Source organism: Cnephaeus nilssonii (genome assembly GCF_951640355.1).
Source record: "Cnephaeus nilssonii genome assembly, chromosome: X".
In the NCBI taxonomy this organism is placed as follows: domain Eukaryota; kingdom Metazoa; phylum Chordata; class Mammalia; order Chiroptera; family Vespertilionidae; genus Cnephaeus; species Cnephaeus nilssonii.
Window position 1 is genome coordinate 126,725,918 of NC_137071.1, and position 27,666 is coordinate 126,753,583.

Genomic DNA, 27,666 nt, shown 5'->3' on the forward strand with positions numbered 1-27,666 from the left:
GCTCAGGGTCCTACAGTTGGTAATGGGCCATCCATGTCTGGAACTGAGGTCTTCCTGACTCCAAAGCCTGGGATCCTTGCCTGTGCGCCATCATGCTAATTTATTGAGCACTTACTAAGTGCCAGGAACACTATCAGACCCTTTATGAGTCTGACCCTTAAACTGGAAACATCATTGCCATTTTATAGAGAAGTAGAAATTGAGCTTGGGTGGATGTTAAATGACTTGGCCAGAGATCACACAGACAGGAGAAGAGCTAGATTAGCTTGTAACTCTCCAGCTACTCAGTAGCAGAGATCTTACTAACCCCATCGTGAGACGCTGGCTAGTGGCAGAGATGGATACATAAAGTTTAGCTCCAGCCAGGTAAATACAGTCGCAGAAAGAAGTAAATAAAAGGCGTCTCTGCGGCGCCTGCGCACTAGCCCCAGGGGCGGGGAGGTCAACGCGGGGGCGAACGTGAGGTAGCGCCAAAGAGGGCGTGTCTGCTTCCCAAACACCCACAGTCCCCACGGTGCCTGTCTGCCCCTTGGTTGGCTCGTCGGACTCGAGTGACCGCGCCTCTTAACCAATCACCGCAGTCCTCAGCCTTTTACAGCGTGAAGCACCGCCCGCCAGTCCCCGGGTGTGGATTTACAGGTGGGTGGGACCGGAACTGACGCTACAGGGGATTGCTATGCTCTGCGAGTGTTGATATTTTCCTGTCAGTCCCACTGACAGCGGCCAAGTTGGAAGCCCGGAAGGGAGGCGCTTGGAAAAACTGTCGTGCGCGGGGCAGGTCAAGCTGTCCTGCCCGTCGCGGGGCCGCCGCCTGCGAGCCAAAGCCTCAGGGAAAGAAGTCAAGAGCAGGACGGCGCGGCCAGAAGAAAGGCCAAGAAGCCGGGCGCCGACTGCGAGTGAAATCTGAGCCGGAGGGCACGGGAGGGCGATCGCTCACCTCTGATTGGCCCTTGGGCGTCAGCGAGGACCCATGCAGCCACTTCGATAGGTTGGTGCCCGCGATTGTTGTGGCGGCGGCGAGGATTTTGCCCACGTACTTCCGAGCCAGAGGCGGGGCTGTGCTCTGGCGCGCTTGCGCGGCGCCCCTGGACCCCACCCGGTAGTTCAAGAACCTGCGAGGGGGCGGGGCGAAGAGGTGCTTGTTTTGGTTCAGGTTCCCTTGAACGGGAAGGCCGGAAAGAGCGTAACAATCAACTTGCCGAACTCCGAGAGCAGGCGACGACACCCGTCGCGCTGCCTTCACCTTCGACTTCACATCCGGGTTCTTCCGTCGCGTGACCTGCGCGTCGCCTCCGGCTCTCTCGAACCGGTGCCTCGATCTCTTTATCCAGGCCCGCCGATCCCGTGGTGCTCCGCGCACCACTTTTAGCCCCTCATCCGGGTTCTGTCCCGGCGTGCCGCGCGCCGGGTTTGCTGGGGGGTACTCGGCGGGGCCGCCATGACTATTCTCCCCAAAAAGAAGCCGCCGCCTCCCGACGCCGACCCCACCAACGAGTCGCCGCCGCCCGGGCCGCTGCCCCCGGCGCCGCGCCGCGGCGGGGGTGTGGGCGTGGGCGGTGGCGGCTCGGGCGTGGGCAGCAGCGACCGCGACCGTGAGTCGGGTGTCGTGGGGCCCCGGCAGCGGGCCTCGCCGCCGCCCCAGGGCCAGCTGCAGGGGCCACCGGGGGCACTTCACCGCTGGGCGCTGGCTGTGCCGCCCGGCGCCGTGCCGGGTCCCCGGCCCCAGCAGGGCTCCCCTCCACCTTGCGGGGGCCCGGGCGGTCCTGGCGGCGTTCCGGGCGACGCGCACGGTGCAGCGGCAGCAGGTGTAGGCGCGGCTGGCGTGGTGGTGGGCGTGGGCGGCTCGGTGGGCGTGGGCAACTGCTGCTCGGGGCCCGGCCACAGCAAGCGGCGGCGCCAAGCCCCCGGGGTTGGCACGGTTGGCGCGGCCAGTCCGGAGCGCGAGGACGTCGGCGCAGGTTACAACAGTGAGGATGAGTACGAAGCGGCTGCAGCGCGCATCGAGGCCATGGACCCTGCCACTGTTGAGCAGGTATGGGCTGGAAATGACAGGTGAGCGGGTATGGCGGATGGTATCCCCAGGGGACTGGCACGTCACCTCCCGGAGCCTGTCACTGTTTTCTCTGGTGGTAGGGGCATGAGACACCATGTTTACCTGCCCCCCCTTGCCCCAAGGACTTGAGGTTAGAGGCCCGAGATAAGACGAAGGGCGTAAAGATGGTGTTGGTGGTCTCTTCTGGGTGCTGGGACCTCATCTTGAAGGGCCTGTAGGTGGGAACGCCCCGGGAGACACAGGCAGAGTGAAATGCCTCCTGGGAGGGGAGTCTCATGACTCTCCAAGGGACCTTGGTCTGTGTTCGGTGGCTTGAGACTTGTTTTTCTCTGAGACACGAGTAAGGTTGAGACCTCAGAGATGTTTGAGTGATCCTCAAATTTCTAAACCCTTTCAGGGGTGTGAGACACTCTGTTTAGGACAACCCCTCCTTCCTTCTCAGGGGGGGACACAGCACAGGACCCTCAGCAGCGGGGTCTGACAATTCCTCAGGGGTCCTAAGCCTGCCGTCAATGGCTTGAGACTCTTCTCAAATCAAGGGCCTGAGACACACATATGCATCCCCTTCGGGGAGAGGGATCTTCTGAGCTTTCCTCCAGGGATATGACTTTTCTTGGGGAGAGAGGAGTCCCTTCCCCTTGGGGACAAGAGCCAAAACCAATAGCCAGGGACCAGAAACTCGACTGGGGTACAGGAGACGCATTCTCTTAATTGACTAGGCTCTGTGCTTCCTCTCGGTAGTCTGAGACCTCCTTGGGCAAAAAGAGTCCGAATCTCTCTGCAGGAGCTAAAACTCCTTTTAAGGGATAGACCTTTGGCCCCTCTCCCCCACCCCCACCCCCACCAGGCCTGAGGCTTTCTTCAAGAAAATGAGACTCCATGTTTTGGTTACTGGAGCCTAAGATTCCCCCTGCTTAAGGAGTTAGACTTTCAGAGACTGGGGGTGAGGCCTCCAGATAGCACCCCTCAGAGATCCTAGGCAAAGCGAATTCTTTAGGGGACCTTTCTGCTCAGGGCCTGGTGTCTGAGTGTTTTTCTTGGGGGCCTGAGACACACCCCCCCCACCCCCCCCCCCCCGTCCACACAGAGGTCTATGGGCTCCTTCTACCCAGTTATGAAGGACTAAAACACATCTTGGGGATGTAATACCCCCCCTCCCCCCTGTAACAGAGATCTAACTTACCCCCCCCCCCAAGTGTCAGGGATGTTAAGATTTCTGCCTTGAGAACTCAATCCTGAGATCCAGGCAGCATGGAGTCCCAGAGATGGAGTCTGAGGCCTTCCCACAGACCTAAGCCTGCCCTCAGGGGCCTGGGACCCAAGGACACTTGAGCTTTCCCTCAAGGACAAGAGGCCCTTAACTTACCCCAGTGACTGCTGTGTCTCTACAGATGAGATCTGAGCTCAGGAATAGAACCTACCACCAGAATTAATTCCTGAGGCCCTTCCCTTGGGGGCATAGGTACAGAGTTCCTGGGGAATAGAGTCCTGAGTCTTACCCGCCCCCCCCCCCCCCCGCAAGAATTTGAACTTGCCCGCAGGTACATGAGACACGTCCCCCGCCTTAGGACCTGAGATCTGGGCCCACCCTGATAGCATTGACTATGACCTCACTTCAGACAGCACACATGCACCTGAGTCATGGCGGCCTTTTAGGGGCATGAGATTTCCTGTCTTGGGGACTTGAGCCTAAGACCACCCTCCACTTGTGAACTAAGTCCTGAGAACTGCCCTCCCCCCTTGGGGACATGGGTGTGGTGGGATTCTGAGGAAAAGAATCTGAGCCTCCTCGCGGGGGGCCTAAGCTTCCCCTTAGGGACAAGAGCGCCTTCACTTCAGGGAGTGGTCTGGGCCCTGTCCTGCCATGGGTGTGAAGCCTCCCACAGCCAGGCAGTCTTTTTATCACCAGGGAGAAGGACCTGAGGTCCTCCCCATGGGGCTTGAGGCTTTCCCCCGTGCACGGAAGTACCTAGGCGCTCTTAGCTTCCGGCCAGGAAGGTCTCCTTGCTTTCTCTCAGAAGATGTCAGTGCCTGGGGCCAGGGGACTGAGGCCTCCCCTCAAGAACTAGCAGATATTCAGAGAGTCAGCCTGACCCAGCTCTGCTTGCTTCTCCTCTCCAGGATCAGGGAAATATTCTGAGCTTCCTGAATCGCTTCCAACAAGCTTTTTTCTTCCCAGAGATGGGGAAAGAGGTCTGGGGCATCCCCACTCCAAGGAAATTCTCCACTCATATCCCTGTTCCCCCCCCCCCTTGGCTCAAATAAATCTTTCTGTACTTCCCAGGGGCCTGGGCCTCGTCGAGCCCCCTTTGTTGCCTTCCCACCCTTACTCCAAGCCGGATAAATCATCTCGGGATCCACTGAGTCAGGATCAAGAGTTGTTTCTTCTCTCCCTGGTTTGGGGTCAAGTCTGCCTTTTTTCCTTCACAGGACAGGGAGAGATACATCCCTGGTCCCGAGAACAGAGAGGAAGAATGTCACATGTTGCCATGGTGACTGGAATGAGGCCTCCATACACCCCCTTTGCATCTCGTAGGCTGGGTGTTCCTCCGTTGTTCTTGTCCCCATAAGAACTTGGGAGGAAAGCTCTGTGGTTGCAGGATATCTTCCCTTCCCAACTACAGAGCGGAGGCTTCCTGTCCTCACACGGCTTGGGGTAAAAGGAGGAAGATGCTTCTCCCTGCCACACCTGATCCAACTTGGGACCCTCCGGGGACGACAAGAGGGCGACCCTCTTCCTGCTGCCCCAGGCTTGGTCCTGAACTGTCACTGGGGCATTTGTAGCCTGGAGGCCAATTAGAGCCCTCGGAAAGGGGAGTTGTGGAGAGGGAGCCCACGTGGGGAATCTGGTCCTTGTTCTGGCTACTCAGACTTCCTGTTTGTCCCGATGCTATGACTGTACCTCTGTTGCCTGTAGGAACCCCTTAGGCAACTTAGGGTCAGGGGTTTCCTTTCCCAGGCGTGGCCGCCTTACTGAGAGTCTACTGTGTGAAAAGAATGGCTTCAGAGCGTCCTCGGCTTGAGGACCCCACAGAGCATTCTGAGAACGGGGCATGCACACCCAGGTGGTGGGAGAGGCTGGGGCTGGCAGGGTAGGCAGGGTGCCTGGGTTCCCATTCAGGCTCTGCTGGGGCTTTGCTGGGTGAACCAGACTAGTTCTGCCTCTGTTCTCTGGGCCTCTTTCCGTCTTGGTCAGGTAAGGAGCTGGTGGGGGTCATTTAGGTTTAGGATCTTAGAGAGCTCACACCAAAGCCCTCTGGACCTGGAGGTGACAGCAAATGGTGGGTGTCTTTTGAGAAAGAACTGGGTTTCTCCCTGTGTTTCCTCCTAGTCATCCGAGGTTGGTGGGCAGGACAAACAGCCTATTTGGCGTGAGGCTCAGGGCTTGGTTTTTTGGTCACCTGTGCTGTGGTGAACAAACTCGGGGTTGCCTGTCAGGGGGCCTGTTGGATGATGTGGAGATAAGGCTGTGTGGGGGAAGAATTGGGCCTTTTGAATTGGGTAGGCCCAGAGTCTCCTGCATAGCTACTTGATAGCTTTGGGCAAATTCTCAGCTGCCTCTTTTTTTTTTTTTTTTTTGCAAAAGTCCACCCATGCCTAGTGATTGAGTGTGTGAATACCTGGCTGACTCACTCCAGACCTTGGCTGGTGCTTCTCTTGCAGTTTCCCCAGGATCACTTAGGTTCTTCCTAGGAGCCTTTGTAACCTGCCCACTCCTCTCGTGGGGAGGCAGAGTGGGATAGCAGAAAGTGGTCCCTGTCTGGGTTTGAGTCCTGTATTTTTTTGGCAGTTCTCTTTTTTTGGGGACTGAAGCTCGTGGTAATGTCTTCTTGAATTCCCTGTTCCCTACTCCCCTCACCCAGTGGTCGGCAAACTCATTAGTCAACAGAGCGGCAACTGCGGCTGGCAAGCCGCAGTTTGCCGACCACTGCCCTAACCCATGGTGAAAGTTTTGAGTGGAGCCTCTTAGCTTTTGGTGGGGGCATGCTATGAAGTTTCAGGCAATGTTCCACTTCCTTCTCCCTGGCCTGTAGGTTCTTGGGTCATTGTTGTTGTTGTTGTTAATTTTTACAGCTTTACTGAGACATAATTCACATACCATGCAATTCATGAACTGAAAGTGGTTTTTCGTCTGCTCACAGAGTTGTGCATCCATAAGTATGATCAATCAAGTTTAGAACAGTTTCATCACCTCGAAACGAAGCCCGTGGTCATCCTCATCATCTCCCAGTCCCCTCACCTGCTCCCAGCCCCTGGGGACCATTAATCTACTTTTTTGTAAATGTGTTTTTATTAATTTTTAGAGAGAGAGGAAGGGAGAGACAGATAGAAACATCAATAAGAAACATCTACATTGGCTGCCTCCCGCACGCCCCCTGCTGGGGATTGAGCCCCAACGGGGGCATGGGCCCTGGCTGGGAATTGAACCTGTGGACCTCCCCTCCAGGTGCATAGATTGATGCTCAGTCACTGACCACACTGGCCTGGCAACCAGTAATCTACTTTTTGCCTTGATTGATTTGTCTCTTCTGGATGGTTCATAGAGATGGAATCATATCATATGCTGTCCTTTGTGACTGCTTCTTTCACTCAGTATAGGCTCACCCGTGTTGTAGCACAGAACAGTACTTCATTTCTTTTTGTTGCATAATGATAGAATCTTCTTTTTTTAAAATATATTTTATTGATTTTTTTACAGAGAGGAAGGGAGAGGGATAGAGCGCTAGAAACATCGATGAGAGAGAAACATCGACCAGCTGCCTCCTGCACACCCCCCACCGGGGATGTGCCCGCAACCAATGTGCATGCCCTTGACCGGAACCGAACCTGGGACCCTTCAGTCCGCAGACCGACGCTCTATCCGCTGAGCCAAACCGGTTTCGGCGAATCTTCATTTTTTTAAATCCCTTCCCCTGCCCCCAGTGGCCTGGCGTTAGGTTTTAGGGCCTTGCTCTTTCCTATCCCTCTGCCCTGGAGAGCTTGTGTTGGTCCTTAGAGAGCAGTGCATCTGCCTGTGTTTCTCGTTGGTTGGGTTGCTTGTGTTTTGCACATGGAGCTGAGCCAGTGTTCCTGGGCGTTTTGGGGGAGAGAGGGGTAGTCTTGGCACCAGGCTTGCTGGGGCAGAGCTGTGAAGCCCAGAATACTGAACCCCTCTTTGCCATGGGCTCTGGGAAGACATCTGTCCATAAGCTGTCATTGCTGCTAACATCTTCTCCTGCTCCCTATCCCCTTCAGTGACAGCTCCTTTATTGATGAGTAGGGTCAGCAGCTTCCCGGGCTGTAGGGGGAGTCCAGGCCCCTGCTGCTTTAATTCTAACCCTCCCGCTGGGAGGTGGGTGCTGGAGAGGTGGATCCTGCTAGCTCGCTGATAGCCATATGACATTGCCTCACAGCTTACAGGAGTGCTACCCGGGGGGTTGTATTATTTTCCTGTGGCTGCTGTGACAAATTACCACAAACTAGATGGCTTAAAACAACAGACACACATTCTCTCACAGTTCTGGAGGCCAGCAGTCCAAAGTCAGTTTCACTGGTCCAAAATCAAGGTGTTTTCAGGGCTGCACTCCTTTCAGAGGCTTTAGAGGGGAGCCCAGTCCTTTTCCAGCCTCTGGGGGCTACTGACATTCCTTGGTTTGTGAACGCATCACTCTGATCTCCACCTGTTTTCACATCATCATCTCTGTGTATGTGGTCTCCTCTTCTGTCTGTATCAGATCTTCCTCTACTGTTCTAAGGCCATTTGTGGTTGCATCTAGGTCCCATCAAGATGCTGTTAAGGTAATCTCTGCATCTCACGATCCTTAACTTAATTACACCTGCAAATACCCTTTTTCCTTATAAAGTGACATTTACAGGTTCCAGGGATTAGGGCCTGATATGTTTGGGCGGCTCTTAATTCAGCCTACTACAGGGGTGTTCTTGTCTCCCTTCCAGGGAGGGGATAGGAACGAATTAAGTGCTCTCCTACTGGACAGAGTCCTGTAATATTTGAGTCTCCCCAGTATCCCTGTTATTGGGAGACTTGTTATCCCATGTCACAGATTGGAAAACTGGCTCAGAGCAGGTCATCACATGGCTAATAGTTGGAGCTGGATCGGAACCCGAGTCAGTTGGGTCCCACAGTCTTTTGCAACTTTTCTTGGGTCTTTGTGGCAGTAGGTTGCAGAGCCTTACACCTGGGATCCCCTGTTGTCAAGAGGGCTTTGCCCAGCCCCTTTGTGGAGGCTCAGAGATGTGGATGGACTTGCCCACAGCTCATTAGTGGGCTTGCAAGATTGAGGGTCTGGACTTGACTTCCTTGGGCCAGGACATTAATGTAGTGGAAACTTCTCTGTGGCTGGGCCAGCCCCCACCCCCTGCTCCTCACTCCCTCCATCCCGTCCTTCCCAGTCCATTTTCCTAAGCAACTTCCAAATTGACACCTTTTTTTTTGGAGGCTCCTGTCCAGCTGGGATAAGGAACAGACTGTGCTACGAGCTCCTGGGACTGTATAAACCCTTTCTAGAACTCAGGACCAGGGTCTCCCTATTTTATCTCCCCACAGGGGGAGAGAGAAAAGGGTTTCAGCCAGAGCCCAGGATCTTCAGGCGGCTGGTGCCCAAGCCAGTGGGTGGTTAGTGGCTCGGCCTCCACATCCAGGCACAGATGCCACGCTGGCTGCCTAGGACTAAAGCCCTGCTTGTGCCACGGGAATGCTCAGGCCTCCTTCATGTTTAGGGGTAAACCAGGCTCTCCCCAGCATGGCCTGCTCAGTTTGTCTCCATGCTGTGGCTCATGAGGCCTCCCCTGTTGCTTCTATACTAGGCCTTGTTGGTGCCCAAACCCCAGCTCTTTCCTGCCCTCATAAAACGAGGATAATGCTTCCTGCCATCTGAGCTGTGGTGCAATTAAGAGGTCACCTTTTGCATCTGGCACCTGGCATGAGGCAGGCATTTGGCTAATAGGAGTTCATCTTTCTTCCTGGCCCTGCCCCGCTCACCTTCATATCCCTACCCAGGACTTGAGCTCTGCTGGACTCATTGCTGGCCTGTGGCCTCCCCTGGTGCTTTGTGGCAGAAGTGATTTCTTACCCAGTTCACAAGCTTTTCTGGAGGGCTTGGTGTTTTAATGCTTTGCTCAGGTGGAACCTCCTCTCGGGCGCCAGTCTTTTTTTTTTTCTTCTTTTTTTTAAAATATATTTTATTGATTTTTACAGAGAGAAAGGGAGAGGGATAGAGAGTTAGAAACATCAATGAGAGAGACTCATTGATCGGATGCCTCCTGCACACCCCCTATTGGGGATGTGCCCGCAACCAAGGTACATGCCCTTGACCGGAATCGAACCTGGGACCCTTCAGTCCACAGGCCGACGCTCTATCCACTGAGCCAAACCAGTTAGGGCTCGGGCGCCAGTCTTAATGACTGGCCAGGTCCCTTCCTGCGTGCTCTCCAGCACCCCTGTGTTCATCTCTTTCACGGCCCTGCTCACACTTGTGCGTAGTCACTGCCTGTTTCCCCGCCCCTCGTGCAGTTTGTGAGCTGATGGAGGGTAGAGAGCACGTCTGATTCATTTCTCTGGCCTCATTGCCAGCCCAAGGTCTGACTTAGTAGCTGCCTGGTAACCCTTTACTGGATGAATAAGTAGGAGGCCCTCTCGTCCCCTTTGATCTCCTTTCCCCCCACACTTAGGGCAGGAGGTTGCTGGGTGCCTTTCTTTGTTAGAACCTCGGTCCAGTCCAGTCTCAGGCTATAGCCATAGCTGCAGCTGCACTGCTGGAGACCCCCAGCTGGGAGATGGCTGACCCCGTTTGGCAGGGATGGGTTTGGGGGAACTGGTGGAGAGTGCTCGTCCACGGCCTCTGGGGCAGGAGGGGCACCTGGACTGCTGGGATGTTGTGCACAAACAGGAGTCTGTGGGCTTCCCATGGAAGCCCATTAAGGGCTTCCCAGTGCCTTTGTCATCTCTGGAAAGCCAGCCAGCCATACCTTCCCGGGTTGTGGGCCCTGGTGGTGGGGCTGCTGGGTATTCCCTTGTCCCCTCCCCCTTCATCCCCTCCTGTCCAGCCACTCACCTGGGACTTTCTGAGGGTCCCTCAGTTGTACATCTCTGTCTGTGTTGGTCTCACCCCTTCTTCTGACTGGTGACCACCTCCCCAGTATATGGTACAATGTTTACAAAGCCTTTTCTGGCTCTGAAGCTCCTTTGATCGTCTTGACAGCTTTCAAGTATATCCCATATCCCCCATTTGATAGGAAACTGAGGCTTGGAGTGTTCAGGTAGCTTACCCAAAATCCTGCAGCGAGTGAGTGACAGAGCTGGGGTTGGACCCAGAGCTTTTGGCATCCAAACCTCGTGCTTCCTATTTTGCAAGGAATTTCTCTCACCTGAGCTGGGGAGGGGGCGGGGAAAGGCCTGCAGAGAGGTGCTCCCCTCTGGTTGGCAATTGTCTGGATCCTATAAATCTCTAGGCAGGGTGGTGTCCCCAAGGAGCAGGCGTGGGATTTTTGGTCCCTAGTCCTGATACTGGATCAGGCTGGCTTCTCCTGATGACCAGCAGAGGGCGTGAGAGGCCTGGGAAAGGTGTTGCTTTTGGTTTGTTTGGTTTTGAAATGGAAAATATGTTTGAAGTGACACGTGGGCATTCTACTTTTTTTAAATAGACTTTATTTTTTTAGAGCAGTTTTAGATTGACAGCAAAATTGAGCAGAAGGTACAGAGAGTTTCCCTATACTTCCTGTCCCCACACATACATAGCCTCCTCTCCTATCAACATGCCCTATCAAAATGATACATTTATTACAATTGATGTACCTACATTGACACATCATACTCACCCAAAGTCCTGGATTCTGGTAACCCTGGGCCATTTCTGTAAACAACTTCCAAATGTTTCATTGGGCCTCACTCTTGGTTACATTCTAGACGTTAGGACAAATGTATCCACTGTCATAGTACACAGAGTAGCTTCATTGCCTTAGCAATGCTCTGTGTTCTGTCTACTCATCTCTGCATTATTTTAAAAAACACCTTTGTACAAGTTCACTTAATCTGAACCTTTGGGGCCAAATGTGCTTTGGAAATGGAGAAATCTTTCAGAATTTAGAGAACTCACCTGGTGTCTGCTGTTTCTGTAACACCTCCGGTGGGGTCTGTGGCAGGCCTCGTAAACAAACGCCCGAATGTTTCTGCACGGAAATGTTTCAGTATTCATCTCCAAGTGGGGTAAATGGGTTCCCCTCAGCTCAGGTCAGGTAGTGATACCAAGTAAGTTAGATAAAGTCTTGGTTTTCAAAGCTTTTTGAGTTAGGGAATTTTGGATGAGCGATTGCATATCTCTTATAAAGAAGGAGGTGAAGTAAAGTCACCTGCAACGGCAACACTTAGGGATAATAGGGATAATATTTTGTTACATAGCCTTCCCAACTTTGTATGCATATGTGTTTGTATAGATATGCATATACATATATGCTAAATGTGTTCACTCACAAGTAAAATCATATTTTGCATACATTTTGCCTTATACAAGATCTTGGCATTCCCTAGCTATATGTGGGATTCAAGATCTTACCAATCACTCCCTTCTCAACATCTCTCCTCCCCTAGAGTAGCTAGAGGGTCCCCAGGTGAAACTACTTGAGGTAGAGCCAGGTTCCTCCCCCCAGCTCCCCATTCTTGCCAGCCCTGGGCCTCTGGCTGCCTGTGGGAAGGTCCAGCATTGGATTCCCAGCATGGTCAGCAGGAGGCAGAAGGCAGCTGGGGCCTCAAGGCAGCTGGGGCTCCTCTGGGAGCAAGTCTTCTGCTCACACAATGCCTGGCTCCTTAAAAGAAAGGGTCTCCTCCTGCTCCACATGCACGGAATGGTCAAACAGGGCTGAGAACTTGACCCTGCTCAGTGTCCTCTCAGCCGATCAGCTGGGCCCCTCAGGAGCTCGAGGGCAGAGCTCTGGGGAGGGGGTGCAGGCCTTTCCTGTTGCTGACCCCCACACCTCTTCCCTGCAGCAGGAACACTGGTTTGAAAAGGCCCTGCGAGACAAGAAGGGCTTCATCATCAAGCAAATGAAGGAGGACGGCGCCTGTCTCTTCCGGGCTGTGGGTGAGTCTCTGCCTCAGCCTTCAAGGGCCTAGGGCTGCCCCTGAGTGTCCCAGTGGTCAGGAGTAACCCCTGAGACAGGGTTGGGGACAGAGTTAACTGGTCTTTTACGGACTCCAGGCCACAGCCTCAAATGTATCTGGCCTCTAGTCCTTCGTCATTAGGCAGTGTGGTGGTGTGAGAGTAAGAATAGCAATAACAGTGATAAGGAAAATAACATTGGTTAGGGACAGATTGCTCTGTCAGGCACTACAGGAAACCCTTGCAATTCTTCCCTAAGCTGGGGGAGTGTCGGGACCATTGCTTCCATTTGTCAGACGAGAAAAGCAGCTCAGAGATGGAGAGTGGCTTGCCAGGGTCAGGTAGTACATGGTAGGTTAGTCTGAGGGCTCTTAACTACAGCATACTACTCTCACTTGGGGATAATAGACCTTTTTTTTTAAACTTACACGAAAGTAGAGACACTAGTGAACCTTCATGTACCCATCATTCATCTTCCAATTAGTCATCAACACATGGCCAGCCCTGTTTCATCACTACCCTGCCCACTCCTTCTTACTCTCCTGAAATGAGTATTTAACTCTTTAAAATTTTTTTAATTAATTGATTTTGAGAGAGAGAGAGAAAGAGAGAGAGAGAGAAACATTGATTTGTGGTTCCACTTATTTATACATTCGTTGGTTGATTCTTGTATGTGCCCTGACTGGGGATCAAACCCGAAACTTGGCATATCGGGATGATGCTCTAACCAACTGAGCTACCAGGCCAAAGCTGAAACAAGTATTTTTTGTTGTTGTTAATCTTCACCTGAGGATATTTTTTCCATTGATTTTTCAGAGAGAGTGGAAGGGAGGGAGAGAGAGAGAAAGAAAAACATGGATGTGAGAGAGACAAATCAACAGGTTGCCTCCCGCACACTCCCCGGATCAGGGACAAATCCACAACCCAGGTTACATGCCCTTGACTGGAATCCAGCCTGTGACCCTTCGGTGTAAGGGTTGATGATCTAGCCACTGATAACACTGGCCAGGGTGAAACGAATATTTTTTGTAGTAAGTTTTTATTTATTTTAGAGAGGAAGAAAGGGAGAGAGAAAAGCATCAATGTGAGAGAGAAATATTGATTGGCTGCCTCCTGCACACCCCCTACTGGAAATCTAGCCGGCAACCTGGGCATGTGCCCTGATTGGGAATTGAACTGGTGACCTTTCGATGCATGGGACAATGTCAGCCACACCAGCCAGGGCTGAAATGGGTATGTTTAAAGCAGAACCCCATTAGGTTATTTCATTCATAAATATTTCTGTATGTTTCTCTGACAGATAAAGTCCCAGTTTCTTCCTCTTTCTCTCTCCCTCTCTCCCTGTCTCTCTCTCTCTCTCTCTCAACATAACCAAAATGCCATTGTCGTACCTAACAAAATTAATAATTCCTTAATACCATTTACTCTCCACTCTAAACCCAACAAGCAGTCCTGAGGTCCTGTGCTAGCTTCCAGGGGAAGCTGGGAGTATGATCCCATCCTCCCTTTGGGGTTCCTCTATCTTCCATAAAAAGTGCTCTTGATAGGAGATTTGAGCTGGGAGTTAGAAGCCCTGTCTTCCTGTTCTGCCCTCACTCAGAACTGTCATTGTCCCATCTGTGAAGTAGTATTGATTCTGAAGGGCTCCTTCAATCCCTTCTGGATGCACCCCCTTCCCCTGTGCCTGCTGGTGGGCTGGGCTGGCCCAGGCTTCACTCAGGCCACTGATTGTTCGTGTGACCTTGGGCAAGCAGCTTTTTTTTTAATCTTGAGCCTGTTACAACCTAGTAACAGTTAAATGAGATTTCAGTAAATCCCTTTAGTGCCTGAGAACATAGTAGCCCCTCATGGAACAGTAGCACTGATAAAACCTGAATGCTCTTCTCAGTGGTGCCTCAGAGTCACAGATGTTTGTTGAGTGGGTGAAAGAAAGAAGTTTAGGTGGGGTCAGGGGTCGCCTCCCCCTTTCTACTGAATAGGAGGTTTGGGCAAAGGCCTCTGCTGGGCTGGAAAATCCCAACCTCCCAGCCCTGGGGTTTATGCTTGTGTCCTCCCTCGGATGTTTCCTAGAGAAAGAGTTTAGGTTTAGAGTCATTGGACCAACGAAAGAATAGGTGGGGGTCTGTTCTGAGACCTCAGGCTGGTTGCTGGGTAAGCAGGGCTTCGGGTGGAGCGAGGAGCAGAGAATGCAGCTGGGCAGCTGGGTCTTGAACGGTCTTTGAGGCAGACCTTGGCGCTAGCGATAACCTGGCTTGTGCAGTAACCCATATGAAGAGCAATATTTGCACATGTGTCCATTTAGCTGTTTTCCCCACACATCCTCTGACCCTTCCCCCTATTGGGGCCTTCCAGTAAGAGGCTGGCGCTTACAGGAAGCGCTGACCATGGCAGGTTGAAGGCCTTTTCTTATCAGCACTATGGCTATACATTTCCCCTGACTGAGCTGCCCTTGGCTTTTTTCCATAAAACCTCCGAAGCCCCGCGGTCTGGCCTCTGAAGTACATGGCCCCTGGGTCTCTAGGCCTCGTATGGAATTTTCCCTGGGGCAGAGTGCACACGACCCGGGCAGACCAGACCTGTGCGTGGGAAGGGGACTTTGCCCTCTGGCTGTCTGCTGCCAGCCGAGCTTGGACAGGGACAGGTGGCAATTGCTCTGGGCTCTGGTGAGAAGGCTGCAGATTCTACCGTCCTGCCACACACTGAACAGTCGAAGGAGCACATAACTGAGGGTGGGAGTTGGAGGGGGCATTGCAGACCTAGGGGTCACTCCTTGACCCTGACGTTTTGCTAGGCATTCGGCTGGATGCTCCAGCTTCATCTGTAAAGTTGGGATTCTTATCCCACGAGACAGTTGGGAAGGCTGAGGCTCAAGAAAGGGAAATGACATGCTCAGGTCCTTAGTGGCAGAGCTGGCATGGGAGCCCAGAGGTGCCAAAGGACACATTCTTTCCACGGCCCTAGGAAAGCCCTAGCTTTTTGGTTTAGCTCTCAACTGGCTGGGTGACCTCAGCTGTAGTCCTTGATCTCTCTGGGCCTTACTTACTCCAACGAGGAGCCTGGGGCCCTCCACTGTTGGGAATTCTGAAGCAGGCGGCTCTCTACCCTGTGTTTTGCCTCGGAGGTCTGGGTGTGCCCAGTGTGAACCACTCTCCACTGCCTGTGCCCACTTCTCTCCCACCACCCCTACTGGGGACTTGTGAGCATCAGCGAAGGCTTGGGTGGAACGGAAGTGGGAGCCCGAGTTCCAGAGGTACCCTGTGGCCCGCCCTGCCCCTGCTGTGCTCAGATAGCCTCCTCCTGGAAATGTGAGTCTGCATCTCTCCTCCTTCCCGCTCCGCATATGCTTGGACTCAGCAACACCTCCGGCCTGGCCTCTGTGGGCCCAGTGGAGGCCGCAGTGTGTGTGTCTGCGTGGGCCATCAGCATTGGAGGGATGAGTCCTGGGTCAGTGTAGACTGTTTTATAAATGGGGAAACTGGGGCCTCAAGAAAAAGCCAGGGCCCTATTATCTAGGTCACACAGGCAGGGCTCAGCACAGTGGTGTTTGAGGCTGAAGAACCAGGCCAGAAGGAGAAGGAATCCATGCCAGATTCCATTGGTCTTTGCCCTGCCTCCATCAGTCTTTCCACCATGCCATGGGAGTCCGTGAGTAGAAGAGCAGGCATTCCAGAGAGCAGGCTATTGAGAGGCGAGGGTTCCGCTGTCCTCCCCGCTGAGGCTGCGACCTTTGGAGGAGTTGGAGCCACTGTCCAGGCGTACACCACAGCTGCTTGACAGGCAGGCGAGGCTTTTTCCCCCGACCCGTCTCCTCAGTGGGGCTGGGGTTGCCACTGGGCCAGGAGGGAAGTGGGAACAAACCAGGTCCCTGTCTCCCTGTGCTGCTGTGTGTACACATTTGTGTGGTTTGTTTTTAGATTTCCTGCAGACACCAAGCTTCCTTTTCTATTCTCAGCGGAACTTGCTGGGGCTCTCTTAGCAGGCGGCAGGCAGGCAGGCAGTAGCCTGGCAGGGAGACACTCCTCAGGTGCCTCTAACCAATGGTAGGGCCCTGAGCGGCAGCTCCTTTAGATAGTCCGGGCTCTCCTGCCTGGCTTCTCCACATAACTGCTCGGCAAATAGTGACTACACTTTAGGGAACCTGAGGAGGTTTAGAGACCTTCTGCAGCCGTGGAGGGAGGTTGTGGCAAGTCTGTTCGTGCTATTGGCTCTTCTCCCCTCCCCCCAACCCCTGGCAAAGGCTAGGAAGGAGGGGGCAGGGTCCTCAGTTTGCACAGCCTTGCATCTTGTCCAGCATCTTGGTGGCAAGGGCATCTGCTTGTGGAATATGATGGTTCTCTGGAGTTGCGAGGGTTGTTGTGTGGGAATTTGGCCTCGGGGAACATCGTGGGCAGGATCTGCCGGCTGTGTGTATGTGCGCATGGACATTTCTAGGCTGGTGACTCTAGGCTCAGAGAGAGGACAGAAAGGGGGGGGTCCTGAGGAGGTGAGGTTCATGCTGGCCTCTGTGGCCTTAGTGAGGGGTATAGCCCCTGATATTTGTAATCTCTGCCCACTCCCAGGCCTTTCCAGCTGATTCCTGCTTGTGCTGGTGGGGAAACTGAGGTAGACAGGATCAGGCCTGGCCCCCGAGTCAGGTGGTTAAGGTGATAGCGGGATTGGAGTGGTGGTAATGTCTTCTTGGGTATGAGTGCTTGAAGTCCGTCCTTGAGAGCCTGGCCTCCCCTTCACCCTCCCAAACGTGTGACCTTGGGCCAGCTGGGCCACATTTCTGTACCTCAGTATCCCCCCTGTGTACAGTCAGGTTTTGGGGGGTGAGGATAGAATGAGTTGGAATGTAAAAAGGCTTTGGGGGAACCAATTCTAGTGCTGTATTGAGGGTTTCCGAGTTCTGTTTGGGTTGGGGACAGAGGTGAGGTAGTGGGGAACCCTCTTCCAGCTGGACTCTGGGAGGGGAGAGCAGGTGCGGACTGCCCGCAAATGCAGCGTCAGCAAGAGGGGGAGTTTCGGTTTCTATCAAAACAAGTTCTCTGAATTCCCCTACCTCTGCAAGTCCATTGGGCTCTTTCTCCCACCTTGGCCCCCAGAGGGAAGTCCAGCCCAGTCCCTAGCCTCTGTGCCAACCTTCTGGGAGGAGGAGGGCTCTCAGGAGGGCGGAGGCGGGACTAGCAAAGTCAGGCAAGAGCCTCCTCAGTGAGGACTTCCTGTGTTCTTAGGCAGCTCGGGGCATTTTCCCACCTCATATCACCACAAAGATCCTTCTACTCTCCCTTGTCGGGGAGGTACTATTGCTTTGTGTCCTTGGTCCTGAGGAGCGTATTTTCTTCCACAGTACTGATCCCTGAACTAGGGTGCATCTTCGAATCAGTGAGTTTGGTAATTTCCCTCCTGCCGCTGTGATTAAATACATGTATTATATCACCTATCAATGCAGCTTAGGGTCCAGGAGAAAAGGTTATATTTTGCATGTGATTGCTAAGTAGAGAAGGTCAGACTTTGCCCACATTTAAGGACCCTGTTCTGTGAAGCCTATACTATTGATTTGACATTAATTTGGTTACTAAAGATTTACAGTACAATTACAGAAGGTGGGTCTGTGGCCCTTTGGCGTCACAAAGGCCGAGTGCCGGGCCTGCGTACACGTAGGACAGCCTAGACTCTGGGTTTGGGGCTGCCCTCTGGCTGAGGAAGTCCAGCAGAAATGAGGAAGGGCTTCAGAGGTGCCGGTGACATTCTAGCTGACTTGCGGGTAGCTAGCTACCTGAAGGCGTCATCATCTTCCTCATGACAAATGGAGCCCCGGCTCTCGAACGCCTACTATGCCTCAGATGTTTGGCAAACCATCCCCTGTAGTCTTTGCAGCGCCCCTGAGAGGAAGAGGAGTTCCTCTCTCCGCCTACGGACGAGGATACTGCAGCCCAGAGAGTTTAAGGGCCTAGTCCAGTACCACACAGCCAGGAGGCAGCAGAGCCTTCTGCCAAGGCAGAGGGGTCAGTGGCAGGGAAATGCGGGGGCCCTCAAGGGGTTCTCCCCCAACTCCCTTCCCTGTGCCCCAGTCGCCCTCGTTCCTCTGTTTTCTAGCATCCAGCATGTAGCTCAGGTCCGATGTATCTCTGAGGCCCGGAAATGCCGATTGACCCTTCCCTAGAAACAGCTCAGCCATCTCCCCGAGCCTGGCAGGCCAGTCTCCGTTTAACCCCTTCACTCCCATCTCAGTTCCTGTTTACTGCAGCTGCCCACAGCACTGCCGCCTCCGCACCCAGGCCCATTCTACAGAAATAGCTTATCAAGCAGCTCTGGCAGGCAGGCAGCCACAGTGGGCTCTGTGGTACTGGCTTCTAAGAAAGGCAGCAGCCGGGGGGCCCCAGCCTGTGCACAGGACATGTGACTTGCTGGAAGTGCCACTGGGGGGCGGGGCAGAGTGTAGCCACAGAACCCACATCCTTGTTTACATCAGTGATGGGGCTATCCCTTCCCGCCTTCACGCCCCATACTCCCCCTCACCCTCACCCTCAGGTCCCTGCACACCTCCAGGAAGACTTGAGAACAGGCATGGGCCCCTGTATTCTATCTCAGAGCAGCCTTTCTCTCCTATCTCCCAGAACCCTCCAGGGAGGGTGGGGGAGGGCAGCGAAGGCGTTCTTCTGGTGATTCTTCACTTAGGTAGACTGGCTGTCATGGAAGAATTCTGTCCCTGCCCCAAGGAGATCCCATCAGAGCAGTGGTCCTCTGGGGAGACAGGAAAATTCCCTCTTCATGTTAGCCAGTGGATGAAATGTGGGCCTCATCTTCAAGCCCACCTTCATTTCCCAGGGAGAAGACCCACTGGCTCCCTGAGTTTGTTCATGCACTTAGCAAACTTCCCAGTTTCCTGCACTGTATTGGGCCCTGAGCTGGGGGTAGACTTGGATGTGAATTGCCCTCAGTAGGAGCCCAGTGTGATCAGGCAGATGACTTCTGTACACATGTTTGGTAAGCCTGGTGATAGAGGTGTCCAGGAGGGTGGGGAGCTACTAAAGAACATATTGGTGTTGGATAAGTAGGCAATCCAGCAGGATGGAAGGAATGTCCTGAAATGAGGGAAGGAATGTGTGAAGATCCTCAAGTCAGGCAGAGGGGAGCCTGTGTCTTAATTTGACTAAAACTCCATGATGCCTGAACCATTTGGGCCACAGGCTGCCCTTAGTTAGGTGCGTATGTATCTTATCTCTCTTACTAGACTATGTGCTGCTTGTGGGCAGGGGCAGGATTTTACTAAGCTCTGTCACCTTCATAGTACCCCACGTTTAGGCCCTGGGGAAGGGGACTCTGATTTACTGAGTGACTGCTCTGTCTCAAGCCCAGTGCTGGTCATGTTACACCCATTATCTCATTAATCTCACAAGAAGTCCTGCCAAGGAGTTATCCAGCTTGTTCCTGTTTTACACGTGAGGCAGGTGAGGCTCAGAACACTTGGGTCACTTGCCTCTGGTCATTTAGCACTAGTACTTGGCAGAACTGGGCTTAGAGCCCAGCTGTTTTCCTTTTCCTTTTTTTTATAAAAACCTACAAAGGCCATGCTGACTCCAGGAAGTTAGGTACACTACTGAATTCTAGACTTGAATTGGTCGCACACTGACTTTCTGTGTGAACTTGGTCAAGCCACAAACTCTCCCTGAGCCTGTTTCCTCCTGTGAAGAGTGAAGGCGGGGGTATGGAGTCGATAGTGCTTCGGGCCACTTATGGGACTTAAATGTTTGTTGACTAGTCTGAGTAGCCATCCAAGCCCTAGACAAAGTCATCGGCGTGAGAGGCCTGTGGTTGTGTCCCTCTCACCTGTACTCTTGTTCAGAACTGTCCCTGTTTGCCTTTTGTTCCATGATTCCGTTCCAGCCCACAAGGCCAAGAGTTCTCCAGGCCCTGGGGTAGGAAAGGAAGTTTCCCTGGCCCCGAGCTCTTCACCCCAAGGATGTTCTGTGACTCAGAACTCTTCTCTGCTGTCAGTTCTAATCCCAGCTTCTCCTTCCTTCTGCCTCCACAGCTGACCAGGTGTATGGAGACCAGGACATGCATGAGGTTGTACGAAAGCACTGCATGGACTATCTGGTGAGACTTTGTAGAGACCTTGGGATAGGGGCAGAGTGGGAGGATCTCCTCCCCACACTGACCTCGACCCTCTGATCTGTTGTGCAGATGAAGAATGCGGACTACTTCTCCAACTACGTCACAGAGGACTTCACCACCTACATCAACCGGAAACGGAAAAACAACTGCCATGGCAACCACATTGAGATGCAGGCCATGGCGGAGATGTACAACCGGCCTGTGGAGGTGTATCAGTATAGCACAGGTACTTCTGTGGTGGGTAGGTGAGCGACTGATCGCACCTGGTCTGAGCCTGCCCCGCCCCGCCCACTGTGGATGCTACTTCCTTCTCTTTTCTGCAGAACCCATCAACACATTCCATGGGATCCACCAAAATGAGGACGAACCCATCCGTGTCAGCTACCATCGGAATATCCACTACAATTCAGTGGTGAATCCCAACAAGGCCACCATTGGTGTGGGGCTGGGCCTGCCATCATTCAAACCGGGGGTAAGCATGTCACCATGCCCAAGATGGCTGTTGGATTTAGAGGCCAGAAACCTTTGTTTGGGTCTCAGTTTTACTCCTAGCCCACAGAAATGTCCTGCCCCCTCTCGGAGTTGCCTCTGAGGTCTCACCTCTGTGAAATCAGGGAGTCACCCAAGGAGCTCTCTCAGGGCTCATTCTGTGGTCTCAGTTTGTCTGTCTGAGCTGGCTCACCCATCTTTGTGCCTATGGAGAGTTGGCATTTTGGGATATGGAGTCATATTGGGAACCACGAGCTAGGGCTTGGTCTGGGTGTCTAGGTCCCCACATGGATCCTCCTCTGAAACTCAGCAGCCATAGACATCTGTGGTCCCAGAGACTTGGAGTTCAGGCCTGGTCTCAACACTTACTGGCTGTTGGTCCTAGGGCAGGATTCACAAGTAATTTGGGCTGGCAGCTTGGCTGATTCAGACAACGCCTAGCACTGGGCCTGGTGCCTAGTAGGTGCTCAGATGGTGGCAGTACACTTTCCCAGCACACACTGGCAGATTCTCATTCTCTTTCATAAATATTCGCCTGCTGGGGGTTTTGATATCTTCTCTTCAGGTTTCACTTCCTACAAACAGAAAGTGCTCCTGCCTCATTTTAGGAAACACACACCCTAACACCAACACACCCTCCAACATTAGGGGGTGTTTTTTTTTTGGTTTGGGTTTTTAAATAAACTTTTAATTTTAGAACACTTTTAGATTTTAGCAGAATTATTACGCTTAGAGAATTCCCATATACCCAACTCTGATTACCATCTTATTAGCATAGTACATGTGTCACAGTTCATGAGCCAATGTTGCTATATTAACTACAGACCATACTTTATACAGAATGCCTCCGTTTTTCCCTGATGATCTTACCTGTTCTAGGAGCCCAGCCAGGATCATAGTACGTTTAGTTGTTGTCCTGTCTCCTTCGGCTCCTCTTGACTGTGACAGTTTCTCTGGATTTCCTGGTTTTTGTTTTCCATCTGTTTACAGACTGTCATTTCACCTTTTCTAGAATGTCACCTAATTGGAATCAGACAGTATATAGTTTTTTCAATGTCTTGTTTCCCATAACACTACATTTAAGATTTTTAAAATTTGATCGCTTTTTTTTCCTTTAAAAAAAAAAAGTGAATGTCTTAAGCCAGTGGTTGGCAAACTCATTAGCCAACAGAGCGGCAAACTGCGGCTCGCGAGCCACATGCGGCTCGCAAGCCGCGGTTTGCCGACCACTGCCTTAAGCTTACAGAAAAACTAAGGAAGATAGTTCAGAGTTCCCTGCATCTCTCCTCCCTTCCCACACACAGTTTTGTTACTAACCTATCATGACTGTGATTCATTTGTTACAATACGTGAACCAATATTGGCACATTATTAACTAAAGTCATCATGTCTCTTTAGGCTCCTTTGTCTGTGAAGGTTTCTCACATCATGTTTTTGATGGCCTTGACAGTTTTGAGGAGTACTGGTCAGGTATAATGTAGGATGTTTGTCTTTGGGAATTTGTTGTTTTTCTCATGATTAGACTGGGGTTACGGGTTGTTGAAAGGAAGATCACAATAGTAAAGTGCCATTCTCATCACATCATATTAACAGTATGTACTGTGAACATGATTTGTGATTTGTTCTTGCCAGAAGTAGTGTTTGTTAAGTTTTCTCCACTATAAAATCATTCCTCCCCTTCCTTCACTCCCTTTTCTACCTTGTACTGTTTGGAAGGAAGTCATTGTATGCAAACCACACTTAAGAAGGGGGTGTTGCCCTGGCCAGGCAGCTCAGTTGATAAGAGCATCTGCCTGATAGGCCAAGGTTGCACGGTCGATCCCTGGTCAGGACACGTACAGGAGTCAGCCAATGAATGCATAAATAAGATGTTTCTCTCTCCCTCTCTCTCTAAAATCAATACATTAAAAATATTTTTTTAAAGAAAAAAAAAGAAGTGGCTGTTGTGCTCCATCTCCTTGAGGGCAGTATATTCACATAAATTATTTGGAATTCTTGCAAGGGAGATTTGTCTCTTGTCCTCCATTTATTCATCCATTTGTTTATATCAATATGACTCAGATATTTATTTTATACTTTGGGTTATAATCCAATGCTCTTTTTATTTTGATGCTCAAATTGTTTCAGTTTTGGCTATTGGAAGCTCTCTTAGTTGGTTCCTGTGTCTCTTTGACATACTCCCATCATTGTGATGGTGTGTGTGTGTGTGTGTGTTTATTTTTTGGGTTTTTTTGTGTGTGTGTTGTTTTGTTTTGTTTTTAGCACTTCCTTACTTTCTGGTACTAAAAGTGTTCTAGGCTCAGCTTGTATATTTCCTTCCCTGGTCTTAGAACCAGCCATTTCTCCCAGGGGCCCTGGTTCCATTCATTGGAATGTTATTAGAAGGCACGATGTGGGTGCTGAGTGTGCTCCTCGGTACTGGGGTGTCCTTCCTTCTAGGCCCTTTCAGCTGACTGAGTAAGGCGATATAAATGTGTACACTAACCTGTGTGTATACACATACCCAGGAATATTTCTATGTATAACTATCCATATCTGTATAAAACTACCAGCTGATAGGTACTGCTTTGTTTTAATTTTCAATTTTCTAATGACAAATGGTGCTGAGCATCTTTGCCTGTGCATATGAAATTGTGTGTTAAGATTTTTTGCCCATTTTTAAATTGTCTTATTCTAATAAAGAATTTCAGATACTTTTTGGACTATTATCCATAGGTAAAAAATTATATTTTATATCATTACTTTGTGCACACACACATTGGTGTGCAGTATATGTCTATTAAAATAATGTTAGAATTTTGCTGAACAATACTCACGTTTACTCCCTGGGATATGCTCTGATATTTTTTATTATTTTGGTTTTTAAAATGCAGTTGTATCTCACAGTCTAACAAAGAGCACTCATACAGTGCCCCACAACTCATAGCACCCCACGTCATGCTAATACTACTCCTCGTCCCCTTAAATACCTGACTACTCCCTCCACCCTGTGCACATACAGCTAACTTCTCAGGTGATCTTTTCTCCTTGTGCCATCTGAGCATAGATGAGGAAGGCCTCAACATTGTGAAACTGTCATCACTGGGTAAGGCTTCTTGAAACTCCAGCCTAGGCTGGAGGGCACCTGGTTGCCCCAGACTTAGTACTTCACTTGAGTTGTCTTGGGGTTGGGAGCAGGGCTTCTGAGTGTAGGAGTTTGGAACTACTAGTCCCACCACCCAAGCCTGCTTTTCCCCAGTCCCTGATGAACAGGCAGCCTGCCCAGGGGGGTGCTTAGTAAGAGCACTTGCCTTCCTGTCTCCTCTTTCTGGGCCTGTGGGCCTACCTCCCTGGGCCAGATCCAGCTGCTGGCCAGAGTTCAGAGTGTCACCCCATTTCCTTGTTCCTCCCACCTTTGCAGTTTGCAGAGCAGTCCCTGATGAAGAGTGCCATAAAGACATCAGAGGAATCATGGATCGAACAGCAGATGCTAGAAGACAAGAAGCGAGCCACAGACTGGGAGGCCACAAACGAGGCTATTGAAGAGCAGGTGGCTCGAGAATCCTACCTGCAATGGCTGCGGGATCAGGAAAAACAGGCCCGCCAGGTCCGCAGCTCCAGCCAGGTAGGTCCTAGGCTCTGTCACTGGCCTGGCCAAGAAGCCATTTTTTTTTCTCCAGCTCTGCCCCAAACAGGCAGAAAAATTAAGCAGTTTTGACATCTGGGAGAAAAGGAAGCTCCCAACCCTCTCTGTACCTCATCTTGGCCTTAGCTTTTGTTGAATTGTCCTTGTGTGCCAGGCTCTGTGCTGAGAATATAAAATCAGGTCTAGCCCGCTCCGCCCTCAGTGGTCCCCTGAGGGAAACAGAGGCATCAGTGGGGCCCTTGACCGTGGGTAGGAGACCAGTGGAGATGGGGGCTCTGGTTAGTATTCACACAGGAGGGTTGAAAATTTTAGGGCAGGGACAGGACAAGGATATATAGACATTTGAGGAATCACAAGGAGTTTAGCGTGATTGTAGATGTTGGCAAGCGCTGAGTAAGTTGTTCAACAAATATTTGTTGTAGGTCTATGCCCATACTGTCCTAGGTATACAGGGTACATTGGTGAGCCAGGCAGGCCCAGATCCTGTCCTTGTGATGCTTGCATTTTTGCAAGAGTGGAACAAAATAAACAGTAAACATAATGAATAAATTGGTTTAGAGGTGGTATGGATGGAAAAAAAAAACATAGAGAAGAGTAAAGGGAATAAGTGGGGCTGGGAGTTCACAGTATTGAATAGTGTGGACATAGTAGGCCTCAGAACAGGTGAGATTTGAGCAAAAACTAGCCATAGGTGAGGGAGGTAGCATTTTTGCAAGAGTGGAACAAAATAAACAGTAAACATAATGAATAAATTGATTTAGAGGTGGTATGGATGAAAAAACATAGAGAAGAGTAAAGGGAATAAGTGGGGCTGGGAGTTCACAGTATTAAATAGTGTGGACATAGTGGGCCTCAGAACAGGTGAGACTTGAGCAAAAACTCGCCATAGTGAAGGGAGGCAGCTAAGGGCATGTGCCGAAGCAGAGAGGGCACCAGCTGGAGCAGAGGCCCTGCGGTAGCACATTCCTGCTGGGACTCGAGCGGCCAGAGGCCGGTGTGGCAGAACAGGAGTCAGAGAGGCAGTGGGGCCACATTGGGAAGGGACCCGTGGGCCGTGATGAGGTCTTCGGCTTTTATTCTGAGTGAAGCAGACTCATTGGCGGGTTGTGAGCAAAGGCGGAATAGCATCTGACTTAGGGTTTAACAGGTTGCAGAACGCAGTCTGAGTGGCAAGGGTGGAACGGGGGACCAGGGAGGAGGAGGAGGCTGCTGCAGTAGTTCAGGTTGCCACTGGTGGCGCAGGCCAGGGCGAGGGGGAGAGTTGGGAGGCGCTCTGGATCTAATTTGAAGGTGGAGGTTTCCTGTCGGTCGGCTGTGAGGGTGTGAGGAGGGTTAAGGAGCTTACCTTCATCCTTTGGTCCATTGTGTGACTGAGTGATGGTGACCGGTGTAGAAGCTGTGTCACAGCCAGGACTCCCGGGGATGGGGCAAAGGAAGGTTGAGGCTGTTGTAGGTTCTTACCTCTTACTCCTTTCCCACAGCAGCCCCGGAAAGCCAGTGCCACATGCACTTCCGCCACAGCAGCTGCCTCCAGTGGCCTGGAGGAGTGGACTAGCCGGTCCCCGCGGCAGCGGTCACCTGAGCACCCTGAACTGCATGCCGAGCTGGGCATGAAGCCCCCTTCCCCAAGCACTGTCTTAGCTCTTGCCAAACCTCCTTCACCCTGTGCACCAGGTCAGTGACTTGCTGACAGGGAGCATGCAGGGCTTTGGAGGTGCCGCCTGGGTCCTGGGCCCTGTCTCTGACTGTCCATCTGCCCCAGGTACAAGCAGCCAGTTCTCAACAGGGGCCGACCCAGCGACTTCCCCCCTCGTGTCCCTCTACCCTGCTCTGGAGTGCCGGGCCCTCATTCAGCAGATGTCCCCCTCTGCCTTTGGTAAGCCTCCTTTGTCTAGGAACCGGGGCCCAGCCGGGAGCTGGGGAGAGATGGAAGAAGCAGTATGTCTCTGGGGGGTGGCTCTGGAGCCTCTGGCCATCTCCGCAAGAAAAGGGAATCCTTTCGGCCCAAGAGATCTGTCCCAGAGGGGTTCTAAGTGGGTTTTATAGGCCCAGGGGAGCCTTCTAATAGGAGTTAGAGGGGCCTGGATGGGATATTTGCAGAGTCAGGGGTCAGTGAATGGCGAAGAAAAGGCAGGCTCCATCATTCTTTTCCCCTTCTTCTTGACCAACAGGTCTGAACGACTGGGATGACGATGAGATCCTGGCTTCGGTGCTGGCAGTGTCCCAACAAGAATACCTAGACAGTATGAAGAAAAACAAAGTGCACAGAGATCCGCCGCCAGACAAGAGTTGATGGAGACCCAGAGACTGGAGACCGTCTCCCAACCCCACCACTCCTGCCCTCCGGTGCCGCCTCACCTTTGGCTTTCTTCCTTCTTGCCGTCTTCCTCCCCCTTCTTGCCTCCTTTTCCTCCTCCCCACCTCCCTCTTGCCGGCCCATCCCTGCACCCCCTCTCATCGCTGCCGCCACCACCACCATCATTTGTCTCTTCCCCAGCTGACGTGCCCTGTTGCCCCCTGCACAGCACCATCCCTGCAATCCACAGGGGACTCGGGCAAGGGTGCCGAAGGTAGGCGAGAGGCACAGAGACAAAGCAACTGGCAGCCAGGCAGCCCCTGAGGAGAGACATTCAGACAAAGGAAAGCCTCCCTGACCCCCATTCCTCCCAAGTTCAGAAAACCTTGTCACCCCACCTCTACAACTATGCCAGGGAAGTGGGAGGAAGAAGTGGGGGATTCCCCTTCCCAGAACCCTAAGAATGTCTGAGCCTTCAATGTTGAATTTTTTTCTTTATTAAAATGTACTTTTATCTTATAAAATTAACCAATCAAAAATGACATAGATAACAGCATTGACTCTATGAAGGTGGCATCTCTCTGGTTTGGGGGCAGGCAGGCAGGCAGGGGGGCCCAGAGGGTGCACAAAGACGTGCTGCTGTCTCTGGCCTCCAGCTCTGTGGAGATGGGCAGGGTCTAGAGTATGAGCCAGGGCGGAGTAGGGGGCCAAGGGTAGCAGGTGTCCCATGGGCTTCGGACAACGAACCTCTGACCTCACTGCATTCCTATTGCTTCCACCACCACCAGTCTCTGTAATCTTGGGCTGGGGGCACCTTTGAGGATTAGAGCCGCCACTCAGGATGTGAGTGTGGGGAGTGGGAGCAGCCTTGGCAGATTGGGCACTTGTGCCCTGCAGGTGTTGACAAGATCCGCCATCTGTAATGTCCTTGGCACAATAAAACCAAATGTCAGTTTCCCTGTAGCGCCTCTATTCTGTGTGGGGCAGAGTGTGTGTGTGTGTGTGGTGGCGG

General features: G+C 52.1%; 1 protein-coding gene across 3 annotated transcripts; it reads left to right on the top strand.

The window, feature by feature from the left end:
- Positions 1 to 651: 651 nt before the first annotated feature.
- OTUD5 (OTU deubiquitinase 5) lies at positions 652 to 27,589 on the top strand. Of its 3 annotated transcripts, XM_079764876.1 has the most exons (10): positions 653 to 988; positions 1,154 to 2,032; positions 12,033 to 12,126; positions 20,162 to 20,226; positions 20,314 to 20,470; positions 20,568 to 20,716; positions 24,134 to 24,337; positions 25,840 to 26,032; positions 26,121 to 26,234; positions 26,530 to 27,589. In XM_079764876.1, the coding sequence occupies exons 2-10, from the start codon at positions 1,439 to 1,441 to the stop codon at positions 26,649 to 26,651; spliced, it is 1,692 nt and encodes a 563-aa protein (XP_079621002.1). In that variant the 5' UTR covers positions 653 to 988; positions 1,154 to 1,438; the 3' UTR covers positions 26,652 to 27,589. The 3 variants fall into 3 exon arrangements, with proteins under 3 accessions (XP_079621003.1, XP_079621002.1, XP_079621001.1); XM_079764877.1 differs by having other exon boundaries at positions 652 to 2,032; positions 25,843 to 26,032; XM_079764875.1 differs by having other exon boundaries at positions 653 to 2,032.
- Positions 27,590 to 27,666: the final 77 nt, after the last annotated feature.

Coding starts and splice junctions, on each gene's coding strand:
- OTUD5 (XM_079764875.1), top strand. CDS start 1,439: ATGACTATTCTCCCCAAAAAGAAGCCGCCGCCTCCCGACGCCGACCCC. Junction 20,227..20,313: donor AGCACTGCATGGACTATCTG/GTGAGACTTTGT, acceptor TCTGTTGTGCAG/ATGAAGAATGCGGACTACTT. Junction 26,235..26,529: donor GATGTCCCCCTCTGCCTTTG/GTAAGCCTCCTT, acceptor CTTGACCAACAG/GTCTGAACGACTGGGATGAC.